This window comes from Myxine glutinosa, chromosome 3 (assembly GCF_964187855.1).
Source record: "Myxine glutinosa chromosome 3, kmMyxGlut1.1, whole genome shotgun sequence".
Taxonomy (NCBI): domain Eukaryota; kingdom Metazoa; phylum Chordata; class Myxini; order Myxiniformes; family Myxinidae; genus Myxine; species Myxine glutinosa.
Genome location: NC_136263.1, coordinates 182,042,232 through 182,063,879, shown reverse-complemented (window position 1 = coordinate 182,063,879; position 21,648 = coordinate 182,042,232). Strand labels below are relative to the sequence as shown.

General features: G+C 49.8%; 1 protein-coding gene across 8 annotated transcripts in view; it reads left to right on the top strand.

Annotated features, from left to right (window-relative positions):
* The window catches only part of TSC2 (TSC complex subunit 2), a 177,517-nt gene that overhangs the window by 25,570 nt on the left and 130,299 nt on the right, over window positions 1-21,648 (top strand). For all 8 annotated transcript variants that reach the window (XM_078774796.1, XM_078774795.1, XM_078774794.1 and 5 more), the window contains exon 2: window positions 3,666-3,809. In XM_078774796.1, the coding sequence (XP_078630922.1) occupies window positions 3,675-3,809 (135 nt within the window). In that variant the 5' untranslated portion in view covers window positions 3,666-3,674. The remainder of the gene's footprint in view (window positions 1-3,665; window positions 3,810-21,648) is intronic.

Below are 21,648 nucleotides of genomic sequence, written 5' to 3'. Positions count from 1 at the left end.
GTTCCCCGGGCCCACACGGGTCCTGGTTATCTTCAACGAAAATCGTCACCAATTACCGGAACCAATGAGATTCGAGCATTTGAAAAAATATTTCAAAAAAGCTTTTTACCACATTTCGGACGCTGTAAACGGTGTCAAATATTCTAAAATTGACGAAGTTATTTTTTAGAAATCTCGCGGCCGTAGCGCATAGTTTTTCACGGCCGGAAATATCCGAAGGTGATACGGAATTCACCGAATTAATCAAGAAGTAAATTTTATAAATTTTAATCTCATCCAGAATGCAAATGGTGTCATTTTGAACTCGATACGGTTTTGTCCGGCCTCCTTTCCCGATGAACTAGGTACGGTATCTCACTCCTCTCATCTCCATTCGTTAGATGAGAGGGGTGAGAGGGATATTGAAGATGGGTGGGTGGTCACAGAGTGGCAACTACTACACCTACCTACTACCAACTACCTAACCTACTGATGCCATAGTGATGGGTAAAATAGTGGCAAGAGGCTTTGGGTTCGCAGGCTCATTGCGGCTTTGCAGTCGGGTACTAGTAGTGTCCATCATGTTTATCCTGTGTATACCACAGGAAGGCGTAAGGGAAAACTGAGAGCACGGGCGTATCAAGTGAGCCCGTGATTAGACAACAAACTGATAGGCCCACTGGGCATGTATACACCGTGTCAGCTCTTTCACTCTAATTGCCAAATCTTTTACTCGTTTCACTTGACATAAACATTCGGAGGCACAATGTGATAGCTCACTCATGTCAGGAAGGCAACATGGTGTGCCTGGCAGCTGCTTGCCAGGAAAGCAATACTCATGTGTAGTGAGTGGCAGCGGCAGTGCTATGGGCCTGTAAGACCATAACTGGGAATCAAGAAATATGGTAAAGACAAACTTTGGTTACAATTAAATGTTTAAAGTCAAGGTAGGATTACACCTGGGATAAGTTTCAAGTTCTCTACTGTTTGATGGAAAATTTAATGATGAATGAAAGGTTGTGATTCCCATGAGAGTTATTGTTTGTTGATGGCAGGATCGATTTCTGGGAGTGAAAAAGAAGCAAAATGTGTATTTCAAAAATGGAAAAGTGCAATAGATATGAAAGGTTTGTGCATCAACCTTAATAAAATGAGGGTTGTGGTGAAGAAGGATAAAGGAAGGAAAGGTTGACAATGGCCTTGTTCAATATGCAGAAAAGGGAGTTTGGAGGAACTCTATTCGATGTAGCCAGTTACAGATGATGTCACAAGAGGTGCAGTGATATCATGGGAAATTTGGTAAGAAAGTTGAGATTTTCTGGTGTAAAAGATGAGGATCAATAATTTTAAAGAAAAATGTTGTTGTTGTTGTTGCCTCAGTCCTTCATCGAGTTAAAATACCAGCGGAACTTGAGTAGCCCGCAGCATCCACCGGACACTCCCAGATATCTAGTGTGGAAGTGATGTTAAATGGTGTCTTTGTTGGACTGGGGAGGGCAGCTAGTCATATGTGGTGTGACTAGACAGAGATGCGGTTTAGTGTAGGTTGGGGCCTATGTTGATGGTGAGCAGTTTGCATTTCATATGTCTTTGGGGTGGAGGATGGGTGCTCAGAGAATGACTTGGGTGAGGGATTTTGGGGGATGGGTGATCAATTGTCACAGAGTGACATGGGTGAGAGGGATGTTGAGGGTGGGTGGTCCAGAGTGCATGGGTGAGAGGGATATTGAAGATGGGTGGGTGGTCACAGAGTGCATGAGTGAGAGGGATATTGAAGATGGGTGGGTGGTCACAGAGTGGCATGGGTGAGAGGGATGTTGAGGGTGCATGGTCGCAGAGTGACATGGGTGCGAGGGATGTTGAGGATGGGTGGGTGGTCACAGAGTGGCATGGGTGAGAGGGATGTTGAGGGTACATGGTCGCAGAGTGAGAGGGATGTTGAGGATGGGTGGGTGGTCACAGAGTGGCATGGGTGAGAGGGATGTTGAGGGTGGGTGATCACAGAGTGCATGGGTGAGAGGGATGTTGAGGGTGCGTTGTCACAGAGTGGCATGGGTGAGAGGGATGTTGAGGATGGGTGGTCACAGAGTGACATGGGTGAGAGGGATGTTGAGGATGGGTGGTCACAGAGTGATATGGGTGAGAGGGATGTTGAGGATGGGTGGGTGGTCAAAGAGTGGCATGGGTGAGAGGGATGTTGAGCTGCAGGGGCGATTAATTGAGTGCCGTTCATATTTAGATGGATTACAATTTTCGAGTAGCTTTATTTCAATATGAAAGTGGATTATGTTTCTAGATCTTGTCAACCTGTTGCTATCATAAGAGCTTTGTTTTGTACATGTTGATGTTTTTGTATACAGTGTTACGGCCTGAAGGAATGGCAGCTCAACTCGTGCTGATATAATTCATTGTAGTCTGGATGAACTGTTTGTAGGTTGTTGGAAGCGATTCCTCGTGTTGTCCAAAGGTTGTTTTCGTGAGTGCTCTTGATGTGTTGATTTTGCAGTTCCCCCTGGCAGTGAGTTGATCTGGGTGTTGTGTAAAAGTCATGTGGGTAACCAAGGTGATGCCGGGCAAGTAATGTTGGATGCCTGTCAAAAAGTTGTTGATTGAAAAGTGTAATGGTTGGATGTGCATGGATTCATATCGATCTGGGGTGAGAAGGGTTGCAGAAGATTTGGATGGAGATGCAGTCATGCGGTTCAGTATGAACCAGTTTTCAAAGTTTGTAGAGATATTGCTGGAGGGAGTTGGCAGCCTGGCAAAAACTGGAATGTTGCGAGTAAATGGAGTAAATGGAGTAAATGGTTGGACCGTTCGATCATCTGCAAATGAAAGAAGTGGTGAGTCGGCTTGAGGGGTGGGGAGGTCATGGGGGAATCGATTGAAGAGTGACAGAGACCTGTGCGATTCCATTAGGTAGAAATCTGAAAGAACAGAGGGTTTGGTAATTGCTTATTTGACCTTGATGACCGGACAGAAAGTTTGCTGACCATTCCTTATTGTTAGGGTTGGTGGTGACATTTTTAACCCCCTCCACCAAAGGTAGATGGAGGTTATGGTTTCACCCTGTCTTTCTGTCTGTGAACAGGATAGCTCAAAGATCTGGATACGAGAATTATTTTTCAAGTAATTCTTCACCATTTAGAGATAGGGCCAAAAACGATATGTAGCATGATATTTCAAAATGTTGTGAACGGGTTGTGACTAAACTTGGTGGATGAGTTGGCAAGATGGCAATAACAAGCCGATTAGATTTTCGCTCGGGTCTTGATCCAGAGCCGCCCTATCGATGGGATCGAAAACGTGAACTGTTCGGCCCAGTGGAGATATGCGGTCTACCGAGTGTCGTTTGGTTTTCCGTGAGAATATGCTGGGATACGGTGTCACAAGCTTTATTAGTATCTATTGCCACGAGAACAGTTCTCAGTGAGGATTGTTTTTTTGTTGAAGCTGACTAGAATGTGTCTTGTTCTTTATGAGCAAATGAGGAATCCACCCTCACTCAATGCCATGCTCCCACCATACATTTGTCATTTGGAGAACCCTTCTTTTTTACAATTTTTATTTTATTTTTTGCAAATCATTTGTGCCAAGAATGATGAGTTTTGCAAGTCATTTGTTTGTAATCTTCAGTTTTCTGTCTAAAGTTGACTTCCAGTTGTCCTGTTACTTGTCCTCTTCAGCCTGCTGAAATGTCCAAGCACATAGGGAAGGACTCCTTCAAAGAGAAAATGAAGCATCTCTTTGGCCTGGGCCTTTCTCACAATCTGAAGGAGCAACCGGAAGTCAAAACAATGGAGTTTATCATCACTGCAGAGAGACTCAAGGTATTTAAATTGTATTTAAATCAAGGTATTTACAACTAAATTGCCATCTAACTGTCCAGACAAACAATGTATATGTTTGGTATTTCATATTGTTACGGATCTCGGTTTCGGCACTCCCCTTACCGAGGGGGGTTTAATCCCCTCGTTTATCACACTGGTCATCCGAGTCCTAGAAGGTATCGCGCTCCTTTGCGGGGGTGAGGTTGACCAGGGTGACTGGTCAATGGAGTCCCAGATACCTTCGCCAACCTCGCCGCAAAGCAGGGCGCTACTTCTGCTCGAGCCACGGACAAGATGGAAGATTGCCAAGCGGTTTAGCAATCCGCAGCTCGAGCCGTTAACAAAAGACTAAACCCGATTATAGCGGTTGGCTGAATCGTGCCACAGGTACTCAATCGGGAAAGGATTAAAGCGATCGGGGGAGAATGAAACCAAAAGGGTAAGAAATAACACAGGTTTATTCACTATCTACAAAACCAAAACCAAGGAAGAAACGAAAGGTAGGACTGTACAGGAAGAGGGAGAAGCAGATACACAGGGCAGCCTTAAAACAGTTATATTACCATACGCCCATGACAAACAGACAGACTTACACGGATAGGGAATGGCAGGAAGGAATGGCTGGAAGGAGGAGAAGGTCCAAGCAGACGGCAGGGCAGGAAGGTCCGGGGCAGATGCACAGCATCGAGGTCCGCTCCGGGCTTGAGGCGAAACCCGGCGGCAGCTGCACGTATTAGTTTCACGTGGTCTGACAATGTGAATATATGGCGAGATTGTCGTTGCCAACGGACCCACTCTCCTGCCTTGCTATTCAGCGTGTTCTCCTCTTGCACCTCGGACCTTCGCACTCATCTCTCCTCTCTCTCATCTCCTGAAGCAGTCCCTAGCAGCCGCTTTTATTGCGCGTTCTCGTATCCAGCCGCCGGCTCAGATGACACGCCTACCGGTCGGCTCACCTCGGCCCTGGTTGGCCGATGAGGGCTTGCTGGCTCCACCTCTGATGGTGAGTTGACGTGCCACACCTTGTTCTTGTGTCCCGCCCCCTTTTTCCTCGGCCTGAGACCGCATGTTCAATGGCGGCTTGGGGCCATCAATCGAACCAAGACAAGGGGCAGCGAACGCTGCCCTACTGCTACTGCACTTTGAAGAGCGGGAGATGATCGGGGAAACTGAAGGGGCCTATATTATTTGATTAATGCAACGCAGATTCAACTATTGGGAACAGATCCTTAACTAAAACACATAATAATGAGATAACTACAAAGAGGTCCTATGGTGCTCTACGTGTTGTACATGGACTAACTAGAGTGCGATCTTTAATGAAGCCAAATAATGGGGATATTTACAGGGGATCATTTATAAGGGAACATTTACTAAAATTTACAAAGTGAAGGTTCTAAAAACAGTAACAATATATGTATTTGATAAGCGAATGTGTTTGGGTTGTGACGCCCGAGCAAATTTCAAATTCCAAAAATTGTATGTGTTGGGGTTGAACACTTTGCCTTGGCTTTGGACAAGTCAATGTCATTAACCACAATGGGAGTTTTATTTGATATGCTGGCAGAATGTCTCAGGGGTACGCACACTCGCCTACAAGCTCTCTGGGCTGGGTTTGAATTCCGACCCGGCTATAAAATGTTATTCCGGTGTTTCACAGACTGGGTGATTCCTCAATGTGTGTGTCATCCATCAAATGGCAGACGGGATGCCCGTTAAGTGTCCATCACTGGTTGTTGGACATTACAGATCTCATGGTGTCCTCCGCGAAGAGCAGATGAGCTATCACAAGCATCATAGCCAAATTTCAAATTCCTGCAATAACCAGCAGAGAGCCTTGCATCAGCGGCACGCCGGCACAGCCACACTCTCAGCCAATGCTGTTACCTCGCAGCCTGGTGCGGTATACAAACTGTAGAGAAACTTTATTTGATGAGGATTTAGTTAGCAATGTTGCATTGTTGAGCGTTACCTTTTTTTGGACAAGATCTTAAGCTGCAAGGTGGCGCCAACGGTGCCGAGACGCACGGAGGCGCCACGGTGCCGAGACGCACGGAGGCGCCACGGTGCCGAGACGCACGGAGGCGCCACGGTGCCGAGACGCACGGAGGCGCCACGGAAGCACCAATGTCTCAGCAGATAGAGATGCCAGGTACGCCAGAGAAGACATGCCAAACCGTTGGAGAAGGGTCCACAAGACGGAAAGGGGTCTTCATGGTGAGGCTGCTGCAAAGCATCATTAGTGTCTTTGCCCTCCCGTGAGATCAGCCTGCGTCGTTCCTTCACCACATGGAAGTCGCCACACATCACTGCCAACTCTTCTGTTCATCCTGTTTCTCTGCCCACGTAAGACTAGAAGACTAAGAAGAGCCGTTGAAACTATTACCGTCTCGGATGAGCACACCGATCAGGTTTCTCTGACATTTTTATTCTCGTCCTCATTAACATGCCAAATCCTAATTATTTATTGAATCTGTTAAAGGGAGATTCTGTGCAGTTTGAGTCACAGGATCATCCTACAGCGTAATCAAATTCCCCTCAGGACTGTGTACCTGCGCTGAAACCGCCACATGGATAAACTAATTAATACCCAACCACACCACACCACAAACCTGTTGTGAGTGCTGTATTCCACTGCTTGGCGTCTTGGTAGTTTATCTCCTGTGGTCTCGCGTCACCCGTTAGGAATATGCCATTGTTTTCCAGTACCACAGCCAAATTTATATTCCTTTCTTGGCTGATGACTGCTCCGTCAGTATTGTCGTGTGATTCCCCGGGTGAACACCACAGGGATCACGAATAGCCAAAGCAAGCTTTAACTCCGAGGCATTGATCAAATGCGGACTTTTATCATATGCGGGGGGAAGAAGAAAGGGGAGGGGAGGAAGCTGAAGCGCTTACCTGAGCGATCCCACCGGGCAGTCTTCAACCTGCAAAAAGTAACTCAAAACGAAACTGGATTTAAAATGTACAGGGAAAATAACAAAAGGGTTTATTAAACGGATTGCCGGTAATACAAAATAAAACGCGTGATAATAAATAATGTTCCTAAATGGAGTGCTCCCTCACCAGACTTATTAACACAGACGAAAGGAAGGATAACCTGGAAAATAAAAACGTGTGGTTATTTGCACTTAGCTCATTTGGCTTGAACCTCGTCAGGGTCTGCAAACGGGTCCAGGGCGCTGCTAGTGTTGCACGCATGTTGGTGCGAAACAGGCCTCACTAGGCCTCGATGAAGGCCTCCTGATCGTTCGTCTACACATCGGTTCTGCCTGGAAAAACTGCAGCTCTCCATCTGCGGCTCTTCCTCCTCACATCAGACGAACAGGGGAACGAGGATACGATGCCGGCCCACAACTGCTTCCGCCAGAACCGTGGTCCAGAATGTCAAGACGGGGGAGAATCGTCAGCGCTCAACCGTCTTTCACCAGAATCCGATACCAAGGGGCAAGACGTCGGTCAGCGCGTTATTTTATCGGCCGTCTCGTGACGTCATCTGTGACTCCCCACCAATCAGCCCGCAGGCCACCACTGCATGCTCAGCTCTCCACCAGTTCCGCGTGCCGCTTCTTGCTCGCCCTTCTTTCACCAATCAGTGAGTGCCTTCCTGCTCCGCCCTGGCCAATCAGCAAGTCTCTTCTTACCCCGGCCTTCCTGTTGGTCAACTCCTGCCCAATCACTGTCCTTCTGGGCGTGGCTCTCGGCCTGCCCGAGCGATGTGTGCCTGCCAGGCGGGATTGCTATCCCTCGTGCTTGATGCCTGGCTTCCGGTTGGTTTTTATTATTATTTATTGTAATGTGTTTTTTTTTTTTTTTTTTTTTGTTGTTGTTGTTGTTGTATACAAGATCGAGGCTCGTGAAAGAGCGAACATTAATCACACAGAAAGACAAACAGACACACAAAACAAATAACATCGGGAGCGGTAGACACGATGGGGAGAGAGGGGGAAGGACACAAACACAACATTTGAGAGCAGGGACCGAGAGACATGGAGACATCGAGAGAACTGTGGGAGGGAGAGGGCTTTGGGGTGGAGGCATGGGAAGGGGGGGGGGGGGGGGTGGGAGAGGTATAAAACATATGGACACTGCCAAGACGTCCAGGAAAGAAGTTGGAATTTCAAACAAGGTGGATCTGGGGTGAATTAGTGGGGGTAGAAAAGATCAAGGTTTTGGATGGGGGAAGATAAGAGATGGTGGTGAACAGCTGTTTTGAAGACCTGGAGGGAGGAGTGTGATTGAAGTGAGTGTGGGAGTTTGTTCCAGAGGCGGGAGAAAAGAGGAATGAAAGAGTGAAGGTGAGCAGAGAGCCGAGATTTCGGCAGTTTAACCATCAGAGGGTGGCTGGCAGATCTTGTGCGACCTGTAGGAATATTTGGGAGACAGAGCACAGAGAGAGCTGGGGGAGCAAGGCCGGAGAGGAGTCGGTAGAAGACAGAAAGACCACCTACCTGCCTGCGGTGAGTGAGTGAAAGGCCCTCAGAGATAGCTTCATCGCGGGAGATTCCAATGATTCTGAAAGCTTTGGATTCAACAGCGTGAAGCCGAGCCAGGTGTGAGGCAGGAGCACCAGCCCATAGGGGAGAACAGTATTCCATTGAGCTGCGGATGAAAGCCTTGTATGTGGTGAGGAGCTCAGGTGTGCCTAGGAAGGACTTCGCACGACGGAGGATGCCCAGTCGGCGACTGGCTTTGGAGGCCAGCTTGGAAATGTGGTTTTCCCAAGAAAGATCATGGCAGATGGTGAGACCCAAAAGCTTGAGCGACAGAACTTCTTGGAGAGGATTGTTGAGAAAGTAGATGGGAGGGTTGTCCAGTCGATCTTTTCGGAGAGACATAGTAAGAGTGTGAGATTTGTCAGGATTGAAAGACATGTTCCACATGTTTGACCAGTCTGTGATTTTGTCCAGGTCTTCAGAGAGTGAGGAGGCTGCAGACTGCCGATCTGAGGGAAGAGGAATGGAGCGGCAGAGAGTGGAGTCATCAGCAAAGAGATACAGAGGATTTTCCAGAGAGTCGGAGAGATCATTGATAAAGACCAGAAAAAGCACAGGGCCCAGCACACTGCCTTGGGGAACTCCAGCCTGAACGGGAAGGGGAGATGAGAGAAATCCATTCAGGGCCACACGTTGACTACGACCAGAGAGGAAGTCCGCAAGCCATGCATGGAGATTTCCATGGATACCATAGGAGAGTTTGGTGAGCAGAGCTGGGTGCCAGACCGTATCGAAGGCACGTGATATGTCAAGGGAGACAGCTCTGATTTCCTGTTTGGCATTGAGGACCTCCATCCATTGTTGAGACAGCAGAAGCAGCATGTCCAGAGTAGAGTGACCTGGTCTGAAACCAAATTGATGATCAGAGATCAAGCCATTGGAGAAGAGGAAAGATTTCATATCCGAAGCAATGATGGATTCCATGACTTTGCTGATAATTGGGAGCAGGCTGATTGGTCTGTAGTTGCAAGGATCTGTTTTTGCACCTTTTTTGTGTAAAGTGGTAATGTTTGCTGATTTCCAGGATGCTGGCAGATGACCTTGAGCAAAAGATAGGGTGAAAAGAACAGAGAGAGGGTGAGATAGAGCGGCAGAGCAGGATTTTAGGACCCGTGGGCTGATGCCATCTGGTCCAGTTGCAGAATCAGAGTCGAGGTTTGACAAAAACTCCTCCACCTTGTCAGGAGAGAAGCTCACAGAGTCCAGGAGCAGTTTGGTTCGACTGGGAAAGGTGGGAACAGAGAGAGATGGGTTTGGGACTAAGGATTTTGAGGCAAACACAGAGTTGAGGCATTCGGCTTTGTCACGTGCGATGTCAACTGTGTGGCCATTTGAGGTAAGGGAGGGGATGGAGGGGGAACAAACACCAGAAACGGATTTGACCAGACGCCACCAGGATTTGGAGGAAGGAGACAGGTTTGAGAGTTCATTCTTGAGTGAGGAGAGATAGTGCTTCCTGGCACTCCTGAGGGTAGACACACACTTGTTCCGAGCTTGGTGGAAGGAACTGAGATTTCCTTCAGTTGGATTAGCCTTCCAAGAGGCAAAGGCAAGTTGTGTCAGGGCAACTGCCTCACCACAAGATTCAGTGTACCATGGACGGGAGGAAGGGTAAGACAACTGAAGGCGAGATGGGATAAATCTGTGCATGAGAGAGATCAGTTTGCTTTGGAAGAATTCCCAGGAAGAATTGATGTCAGAGGCAGTGGAGATGGGAGACCAATCCAGACGATTGATGGCTGCTTGAAGACCGTCCCAGTCGGCCTGAGTGAAATGCCAGACTCGTCGACGCTGAGGAGGCTCTCTGAGAATGGCCAGAGAGATGTCCACTTTGACAAGCACATGATCAGAAGAACCGATTGGAGCAGAAGAAGAGCAGCAGACATTAGCAGGGAAGTTAGTCATAATCAAGTCTAGAAGAGAAGATACTCCATTGGTTGAGATCCGGGTCGGGAAATTGACAGATTGTGTCAATCCCAGTGAGTCACAGAAGTCCTTTGCTGAGGTGCCCTTTTTAAAATTTTAATGGGCACTTCCTGCACCAGTGTCTATTGCAGTTCCATAAGGGACAAAGGATAAATCACCAAGGGTAAGACGTACAAGGGATAATTTATCCTTATTCCCTAAGCTAGTTAACATGCCCCGCCCCCTCGTGACGGGGACAGATATACAACTTATCCGACATCCAGGCTAAACAGGTCCTCCACTTATTACATGTTGGTGGTTCTTCTTCTTCACGACAGTCAGAGTATGATACCAACACAACTCTACCTGGTCTAAAGTATCTCTACCCCACCGACATAACGGTATCCCTACCCCACCGACATAACAGTATCCTGTGTTGGAATTGTGACCTGTGCAGGTCAAATTATCCGATATGGAAATGTTTACAACCCTCTGCATGCTGTCTCTAGACATTCTGGCATGATATTGTTACGGACACGACTTAAGATGTTATGATGGGCCGAGCGGAATGGCCGCCGTGTTCGCACAGTTTACCCGATTACACTCGAACGTTGGCCAAATCGCGCTATGCTAAATCAATGAAGGAAAGGACACAACGGCTGGGATAAATGAAACGACACAAGGGGTACAGTTCTCAAGACCTCCGGAGGAGGATATAATTGGTGGTGGAGAAAAGGGGTAGATTACAAGGTATGAGGTAAAGCACAGAAAAGATGGGCACTTAGACACAATCTTATCTATCCCAGACAGACCACAGACAAACGGAACAAGACTGACTTACACAGGGATTGATGGCAGGGAAGGACAGGCAGTCGATAGCACAAGGTGCACCTTGGCTCAGGGACAGGATACAGCACGGTCCAGTAGATGCAGGGAGGTGTCACAGCGCTCGGTTGGTGGCGTCTCTCTTCCTTCAAGTCCAGCACGCATCTGACATCACCTCCCTCTTCCTGCGCATGCTCAGCGGGGAGTGACACGCCCTTGGCTCGTTGGCCCCGCCCCAGATGGGAGCGGTCCGCCGCTTCTATTGGGTGCGGGGGGTTACCGGGCTCCGCCCTTGACGAGGAGCTGACAGCGAGCCCCTACGTGGTAACCCCGTCGGAGCACATGTTCGATGGCGGCTAACCAAGCCGGAGTGAGGACGCGCACTCCCCGCGCCGCCGCCGTTGTTGTTGCTGTTGTTGTTGTTGTTGCTGAACCGTGAGGAAGAGCTGCGGGGAGGTATTGGGAGGTCCTAAACTTCCTAACGGTGCCATACAATCACATTCTGGTGCAACGAAGAGTCAGAATTAATGGAAACGAGTCCTTAACTGACATAGACTAAGAATAACTAGCAAGATGTCCTATAGTTGTCTACGTGAGATGCGGTGGACCTGGATGCGACATTTAATGGGGGAAATAGGGGAAGGTCGGGTCTACAGAGTGTTGTTTACAGAAAATGGGACTAGGGAATGGGGGATTGGGGATAGTTGGGAAGTATTGGGGAAATAGGGGAATATTTACAAGCGGATATGGATGGAGGCCAATCTCATATCCGCAACATTGCACCCTTCTCTACCTCGGGGCGTCCCGACCCGATAAATTTTTACTTACTTTAGTGTGGCACTCAGATGTAGTTCCCTCTACTATTAACTCAACCCTGAGTGCGACAGTTTTACAGATGTTCACAAATGAGTAAATATGTCCCCCTGCGATGTTGCACCCTTCTCCTCACAGAAACACACCCACAGGATAACCGAATCGCGGAAAGAATCCTCAAACTAAACATACAGCCGGTAGGGAGCATCATTTATACAAGACTACACTGATATTTACACTACGATCCAGGACCTGTTCTTTGAGGAACACATGCAGATGTTATGCATAGAGAGAGCACGCATGCCAGCATCGATACACCAACCCACGAGTGCCCTGTGGCCTTACGGCCTTTAATAATGTGCAGAGCACCCCATCCAAGCACCAAAAGCACCACCCCATACACAGTCAGCACCATCCGGTGCACCAATAAAGTGTTCATAGTCACCGGTGGTGTCGCAGCCGGCCGATGTTCTGCCGCTGGTCTTCCCTTCATGGAGCACTTGGCCTTCTGGCTTCCTAAGAAATAAAGAAAGGCGCCAACCGCGTCCATTTCTAAATTGTGGCCGTCAGGGGGGCCAACTATAAGTGGTTCACCTGTATGGCATAGGTGCCACGTTGACCCATAGGTCCATCCACGGGTGGTGCTTGCCCGCAGAAGAACTGCGGTCCATGGTGGGCGGCCACAAAAATTGCGGTCCATATGGTGTATCGATCCAGGCAGCAAGCAGCGAAAGTACAGGCCCACAACTGCGGAGCCAGCACCTCTCTCTCCTCTCTCTCTGTCCCAAAGCCAGATCCTCGGAGGTGGGAGACAAAAGAAGACAATTGAGTAAGGTGGTAAGGGCGCAAAAGTGCACGCAATACTAGATAATGCACACTAGGGGCACATGGGAACCAGGTGAGACAGGTACGTTCCTACCGTACGCCCCCCCCCCCCACCAGGTAACCTACATTGCCCCTCCCTTACCCCTTACTGTATCCACAAAACACAACACTACCCATAAACATCTACTTTACACATCAACAAACGTCCCTACTGTCTTCCCCGTTCCTCCCATAAACCAAATTCGTCTTCTCTCCCTCCTAACCAATCAAATTTGCCATTTCCAACTCAACATCAAAATTTGCCATCTCCAACTCAACATCAAAATTTGCCATCACCAATTCATCATCAGTCCCTCCTAAGGAGGGAGAGATGGAATCACCCCAATGTCTCATCCACGTCGTGATGCGTCTCTCAAATCCACACAGCAATTCTCATTTCCTGCAACACAAAACAAAGAAACACAGGTGTGGAGTCATCATCATCACCTCAGGTAAGTGGCTGCGTATGGTGCGACAGGTTCATCAATCCTAACTATTTCCTAAATGACTTTAACAACTTTACATTACCCGGGGTCTTTCCCTGCCAATCCATTGGCCAACTTACACTATGGGTTCTAAAAACCAATTCCCATTGACCAAACTGTGGTGCTTCTCAATTTGGGGTCTCACCCCCCCCCCCCCCCCCCCCCCGATTCATCTCCCGGTGCCCTCGCACAATTTCTGGGCTGTGACGTGTAGCTCTCCCAGCAGGTCTACCCACCTGCACACCTCCACCACTGTAGTTGCCACCCGAGCTTACCTGCTCCTCACCCTAACCTAACTAACTGGGGAAGGCCCTTTCGCACTCTCACCCCCTCAGTGCCCTCTCTGGCACGGGCTGCCCGATCCACACCCGGGATCCTCAGGCACCCACTGACACTAACGGCTCCCAGAGCCCACCTGCGGCCTCACCTGGCCGACATCCTCACAGTGGTGGAGTGCCCAAACCAACTACACACACTAACAGGCTACACGCCCAGCCATTTCCACAACACTAATGCACCCATCCACAATACCATTCTGCAACCGCACCACAAATGCCAATATCCAACCACAATTTACCTATACCCTCTACCTAACACTTACACTACCCGCCCCGGGTACTCGTGAAAGGGGTCCACTCTTCCCCCATCCACACCTTTGCACCATGCACACCACTCCGTACCACTTACTCCATGTATTCCACACACCTGTACTTGCACACCTGTGCTCTCACACCTGGTGCCACATGCACCCTTCTCTCCCCAAGCGCATTCGCGCTGATCCACAACACTCACTACTCATACACTGCTCCACACACCTGTCCAGTTCTCACACAGCATCATCTCATCTAACTACTCCCCTCTGAAACTTGCGCTTCCCAGTCGTCCCTTTAAACTATTGCGCTCCCACGTCATTATCATCCACGCTAATCTACCTGCGTCCCCACTACAGGTATCCTTGTCACTAACTAACCTTAACGTTACCTAATGTCATCTTCTAGGGCCCTACACACAATATCCTAACCCACCCGGGCTAGTTTTCACTGCCATACACCCCATAAACTATAGCGCATTTGCCCCACAGTTTGTGAGGGATGACAGAGTTGCCATCCCACCACATCGGGCATCTCCCACTACCAATTTTGCACATCAAATTTCAACAAATCAAAAATTTGCCAATCACTACCCATTATCTGCCAATCATTACTGCCAATCCTTTGCCAATCATCCAATTTTGTTTTTCTCTAATTTTGGGTCCAAAACACTAACCTCATCATTACAGTCTATTTACTAATGCCTCTCGGTGCGCCAATTCACGTCTAAAGCTCGGCTTCGTACAGCCGAGCAATGAATGCGGGTTGTTTTGTGCCAGCGGCTGGATGCGTCCGGCACTCGGTGCAGGGACGGAGGTTTACCCGGGCCGAGGTCCCACGCACCATCTCGGCACGGAGCCATCCCATGGCCCGATCTCGACCTGCCGGAATGCCTCAACAAAAAGTGGTCGCCATGACGACCCTTCCTATCGGGCTGCCCGCTCCGCCTAGTGGAGCACGGACGCGGCCGTTCAAAGCGAGGCCCAGCGTGGATCGCGTACGGCGGTTCTTTCGAAACCGCCGTGGTTCGGATCCCCGCTGGTCCTCGCGGCACGCGAAGCTGCCCGACGCGCACCGAGGGCCCGATTCGGCTATAAGTCGTTCTAACCTCTAACCCGGTTACCGTCGATGCCTCACCTGCATGCTTACACCCCGCAGCCCGTTCCTTGCTCACACATCCAGTCGTTCCCATGCTCCTCATCGTACCTTCTCTTACACACCTCGGTACACTCATTCCACTCACAGACTTGGTCACACACCTGACCACTGAACACTTTGGCACACATTCGTCGCTCGCACACCTCACCAACACACCTCTTCGCGCCCCTTCCTCGGTCACCTCCTCTGTGACAATCACAGGTGTGCTTTCACTCACACACCCAACCACGTGCCTCACGACCAACTCAAGTGTGCATTCCCACACACGCTCTACCATTCCAGGTGTGCTTCCTTTCTCACCTGTCACAACCAACTCACGCTCCGTGTCACTCTTACTACTCTCACCTCCACTCTTGACAGCGCACTCACCCTTACTCTCGACAGCGCACTCTTTCCTCATGCACCCGTCCGTTACACACCTTTCTCGCGCACACTCTCCCGTTACACCCTCTGTAACACTCACCACAGGTGTACACTCTTCCTTACTTTTGACAGCGCACTCTTTCCCCATGCACCTGTCCGTCACACATCTTTCTCGCACACCCTCTCCCGTTACATCCTCTGTAACACTCACCACAGGCGTGCATTCTCCCTTTACACCCTCCGTAACACTCCTCACTACACGCTTCCATGTGCTCCCTCGCACACGCGCTACGACCGACTCACTCTCGACAGCACCCTCACTCCTTGGCACGCACTTTCTCCTCACACACCCCAGAGTCGGACTTTCTCGCACACCTCCTTTTTCGCACACCAGACCTGTCGCACACTTCACCAACGGCCTCTCACGAACACCCGGGTCCATCTCGACCCCCAAGCTTCTTAAATCACCTGGCGCATCATACGCACGACCATATTGGTCACCACTTACACCGGGTCCTCTTTCTCTTCGCTTCTCCTCCATCACCTGCGAATCCCTCATCCGGTTAATGAGCACATCATCACGATCCGAACACAGACTTTGGACCAATTCTTTTACTTCCTCCTTTATCTCTTTCTTATCCTCTCTCCGTCGCTTCTTAATTTCGCTTACCCCTTCTTCCACTTCTTCTAATTTCTGCTTCACCTCTTTTATTTCCCGGTGCGTCTCCTCAAGCTCGTCCTCTAAGGCCACCTTGACCGTTTCTATGTGCGTCCTCACCTGCCGGTCCTTCGTCTCCATTACCTCTGTCACCTCGTCCAACCTCGTTGTCAGTCCCTCACGTACCATCTGACATTCCCTCTTCGTCGCTATCAAGTCGTCTTTTAGTTCTTTCTGTGTCGCTTTTAACCCTCCTAGTACCGCAGTGTTCCTTTGTACCTGCTCCACTAACTCAGTCTGTCCCACCGTCAGCTGTTCCACCTCCTGCGTCAGGTCCTCTATGCCCCCTTGTAACTTTACAGTCCCCTTTCTCACCTCCTTCTCCATGTGCTCCTTACAGTGCCTCACCTCCTCGCGCACTCCTCCGACCTCCTCACTCACACCTCTTCTGATCTCTTCTCCCATCACTTGCATCTCCTGCCCAGATGCCACCCTCATCTGCTCCATTTCCTCCCTGTGAGCATCCAATTTAGTTTCTACCCCCATTCTGACCCCCTCTATCTGCTGCCCCATTTGTTTAACTTCCCTTTCCGCTTGGTCCCTCATGTCCCTCAATTTGCCTTCTATACTGTTTTCTAACCCCTCTAACCCCTTCTTCATCCCTTCCATTTGATTCTCCTGAACGGCCATTCTGTTTTCTACCCCCATTAACCCCTCCTGTATTTCCCCTAATCTATTGTCTAATCCCTCTATTCTACTCCCTAACCCTCCGATCTGGGCCCCCATGTCCTCCCTCAATTTCTCGCTATTGGACCCCATCCTTTGTTCTAACCGTTGGCTATTGGCCCCCATGTCCTCCCTCAATTTCTCGCTATTGGACCCCATGTCCTCCCTCAATTTCTCGCTATTGGACCCCATTTGGCCCTCCAATCGCTCACCCTGAGCATCCATCCGGTTCCCCATTACCCCCAATTGCTCACTCTGCAGTTTGAGGGACGCCTGCATTTGCACCATAAATTGCTCCATGAGGGCCTGCATTTGGGCCATCCCTCCCACTTGTGCAGCGGGTGCGGCCGCCGTAGCTATGTGCGAGGCGCCATTTTGCGCGCCCGCAACCTCGTGCGCGAGGACGCCATTTTGCGAACCTGCCGCCCTCACTGCTTCGCTCTCCTCATGTCCCTCAATTTGGTCCTGGATCGACCCTGCCTCACTCTCCTCTACCGGAACCCAGCCGTCTTGATCTGCCATAGCGCGACTTTCAAAATTCGGGTTTTTATTTTTGTAAAACAAAATCAAATTTCGCCGTTAATAATTTCGAGCGCGTGAACCGCGCTTCGGGTCCAATCCCACTTCCCGACACCAATTGTTACGGACACGTCTTAAGATGTTATGATGGGCCGAGCGGAATGGCCGCCGTGTTCGCACAGTTTACCCGATTACACTCGAACGTTGGCCAAATCGCGCTATGCTAAATCAATGAAGGAAAGGACATAACGGCTGGGATAAATGAAACGACACAAGGGGTACAGTTCTCAAGACCTCCGGAGGAGGATATAATTGGTGGTGGAGAAAAGGGGTAGATTACAAGGTATGAGGTAAAGCACAGAAAAGATGGGCACTTAGACACAATCTTATCTATCCCAGACAGACCACAGACAAACGGAACAAGACTGACTTACACAGGGATTGATGGCAGGGAAGGACAGGCAGTCGATAGCACAAGGTGCACCTTGGCTCAGGGACAGGATACAGCACGGTCCAGTAGATGCAGGGAGGTGTCACAGCGCTCGGTTGGTGGCGTCTCTCTTCCTTCAAGTCCAGCGCGCATCTGACGTCACCTCCCTCTTCCTGCGCATGCTCAGCGGGGAGTGACACGCCCTCGGCTCGTTGGCCCCGCCCCAGATGGGAGCGGTCCGCCGCTTCTATTGGGTGCGGGGGGTTACCGGGCTCCGCCCTTGACGAGGAGCTGACAGCGAGCCCCTATGTGGTAACCCCGTCGGAGCACATGTTCGATGGCGGCTAACCAAGCCGGAGTGAGGACGCGCACTCCCCGCGCCGCCGCCGTTGTTGTTGCTGTTGTTGTTGTTGTTGTTGTTGTTACTGAACCGTGAGGAAGAGCTGCGGGGAGGTATTGGGAGGTCCTAAACTTCCTAACGGTGCCATACAATCACATTCTGGTGCAACGAAGAGTCAGAATGAATGGAAACGAGTCCTTAACTGACATAGACTAAGAATAACTAGCAAGATGTCCTCTAGTTGTCTACGTGAGATGCGGTGGACCTGGATGCGACATTTAATGGGGGAAATAGGGGAAGGTCGGGTCTACAGAGTGTTGTTTACAGAAAATGGGACTAGGGAATGGGGGATTGGGGATAGTTGGGAAGTATTGGGGAAATAGGGGAATATTTACAAGCGGATATGGATGGAGGCCAATCTCATATCCGCAACAATATCCTATAAGGGACGTATACCGAGTTTGCACCACATTTAGAACCATTCTCACTTGATCACCTTTGTACCTTTGTAAGATATTGTTGCGGATATGAGAACTGTATATTTTTTTGATTGAGTGAATTGTTATTATTGTTTATTCTGCGCCCCCCTGCCTCCGGAGCTGTGTAAAGGTGAAAGGGCATCCCATACATGAAAGTCCACAAGCATACACGTCAGCCAAATAATAGAATACCCCTGTTTGATAGTTATCTCTTATTCTGTGTTTTAGGGTAAGGCTGTGTCTCCCATTAATTGAAGTACTCCATTGCACCAGTGAAAGAGAATAGATCCCCTTTCATTCTCATCCCCAAAATCTCCATTTCCAATTACATCCCCTCTCGTGATTGCCAACCCTCGATTGCCAATTACCTCCCCTCCAAAACCGCCATTGACCACGAGGCAGGGTCGGAGAAGAAAGGCGTGTCTCCACCTCGTCATAGAGGGGAAGAGGGGCGTGCCCGCCCGTCGTCATCAAGGGCGGAGCGGGAGGGTCGCCTGACCAACCAGGGCCGAGGTGAGCACACCGATGGGCGTGTCAGGAAGGCCGGCGGCTTGATCGCTGGAGGCGCTATAAAAGGCGCGCACGCAAGAAGCAAGTGAGTGAGTCGTGAGTTGAGTCAGAGTCAGTCAAGAGTCAGAGTCGGTCAGTGGAGTCGGTGGTCAGTTGGTTGCGTTGGTTGCGGTGAGGAGTCGGTGGTGGTGGTCAGTGGTTGCGTTGGTTGCGGTGAGGAGTCGGTGGTAAAGAGTGAGTGGACCAAGAAAGAGTTGAGGGTTTGGACCAGACGAGTCGGACAAGTCCTGGGAAAGCACGCGACGTCCACAGCAGCCACAACAGCAGCTTGGGGCCTGAACGGCGGTTTTGAGCAGGGCCGCAAAGCAACGGCGGCTGCTAAACGCGCCGATCGTGCTGCAGAGCCCCCTTGGACCTTCCTCTCCCTCCAGCCATCCACCTCCTGCCTTTCCACCCTTCTTGTGTACGTGAGTTTGTTTTGGTTGTTCTGTCCCTGGGTTAATTAAGTCTGTATAAGCTAGTATTTGCACTGTGTCACCTGCGTCTTATGTGTTGTAAATAAACTTGATTGCTCCTTTTTGCTTGTGTGTGTACAATAAATCCAATTACTCTTCTGTCCGTCTTCTCGTTTTATTCCTTTTCCTCTTTGCATTTCGTCGTTTTAGTCTTTTCCCAGATTGGGCAGCTGCGGTGCGATACGGCCAAAGTTCTGGGTGAATCGGGTGAGTCGGGGATCCTGTAACGGTCGCGGTTGGACCATCCGCTCGGCCCATCATAACATCTAAACCGCGATCAGTAACAATTGGTTGTCAGGAGTTGGGATTCGGACCTGGGACTAAATTTGTTAGGCCCAAATTTTGGAACACCAATTGTGTTATCAGTAACAATTGGTGTCTGGGAGTGAGATTCGGGGCCCGGACCAAATTTTTAAAACATCTAGAAAAAATTTGGTCAAAATTTGGAGCGGACGAAATTTGTTTTGTTTTAAAGCAAAACCCGAATTTTGAAATCGCGCCATGGCTGGTCAAGGCGACGGGATGCCGGTGGGAGAGATAGACGGGGTAGAATCGACCCAGGACCTAGGGGAAATGTATGTGGATGAAAGAGAGGAGGAGAACATTGGCAATGAGGTTGAGGGGGTATCAGACGCACAAAATGGCGCTCTCGCGCACGTGGTTGAGGGGGCCACGGCCGCGGAACCAATGAGCGCGGCCCAAATGCAAGCCTTCATGACCCAATTCATGGTGGAAATGCAGAAAAAAAACGATAGTGGGAAAATGGAAAGCAGAATGATGGGGGCCATTATGGGGCAAATGGGGGCAATGAGGGACGAAGCGAGGGCTGATAGCGATTGGGGGGCGAAATGGGGGGCAAAATGGGAGAAATGGGGGAACGGCTAGAAGCTAAATTTGAGGGGTTAGACAATGGGATAAAAGAGGTTAAGAATGGGTTAACGGGGGTGGAAAATAGAATGGCTGCCCAGGAGAATCAGTTAGAGGGGGTGAAAAATGGGTTAATGGGGTTAGAAAATAGGATGGAAGGCAAATTGCGGGAGATAGGGGAGCAATCCGCCCGAGAAATTAAACAAATGGGAGAGCAGATAGAGGAGGTAAAAATCGGGGTAGAAACCAAATTGGATGCTCAGAGGGATGAATTGGGACAGATGAGGGTGGCATCTACAAAAGAGATGGAGGAGATGAAAGAGGGGATACGACGAGGTGTGAGTGAGGAGGTCTCGGGGCTACACGAGGAGGTAAAGCGAGGTGAGAAGCGTATGGAGAAAGAGGTGAGAAATAATACGGCTAGGTTACAGGGGGGAATAGAGGGTCTGACGAAGGGAGTAGAACAGCTGACGGTCGGACAAAGGGAACTAGTGGACCAAGTGGAAAAGAACACTGCAATCATCGGGGGTTTAAAAGCGACACAAAAGGACATTAAAAACGAATTAATAGCAACACAAAAGGAATGTCAGATGGTACATGAGGGGTTGACGAAGAAGTTGGAGGAGGTGACAGAAGTAATGGAGACGAAGGACCGAGAGGTGAGGACGCACATAGAAACGGTTAAGGTGGCGTTAGAGGAAGAGATAGAGGGGGCACACAGGGAGATGAAGGAGGTAAAGGAAAAATTAGAGGAGGTGGAAGAGGGGGTGAGTGAAATTAAGAAGAGACGGAGGGAAACTAAGAGGGAGATAAAGGAGGAAGTCATGGAATATGTACAAGGTCTGTGTTCAAATCATGATGAGGTTCTCACTAACCAAATAAAAAGTTGGCAGGTGGCAAAAGAGGTGCGGAGACGAGGTGCCAAGGTGAGTGGCGAAATATTCGGCGATGTATATGATGTGAGGAAAGCTTCAGTCGGCTTGGGGATTGGTTTGGATCCGGGTGTTCGTGAAAGGCCGTTGGTGAAGTGTGCGACAGGTCTGGTGTGCGAAAAAAGAGGTGTGCGAGAATGTCCGACCATGGGGTGTGTGAGGAAAAAGTGCGCGCCGACCAGTGAGTGTGCTGTCGAGAGTGAGTCGGTCGTAGCGCGTGTGCGAGGGGGTACATGGAAGCGCGGTGTGGTAAGTGTTACGGAGGAAGTAACGAAAGAGTGTGCGCAAGAGGATGCGCGAGAAAGGTGTGTAACGGACAGGTGCACGGGGAAAGAGTGCGCTGTCAAGAGTAAGGGGGAAT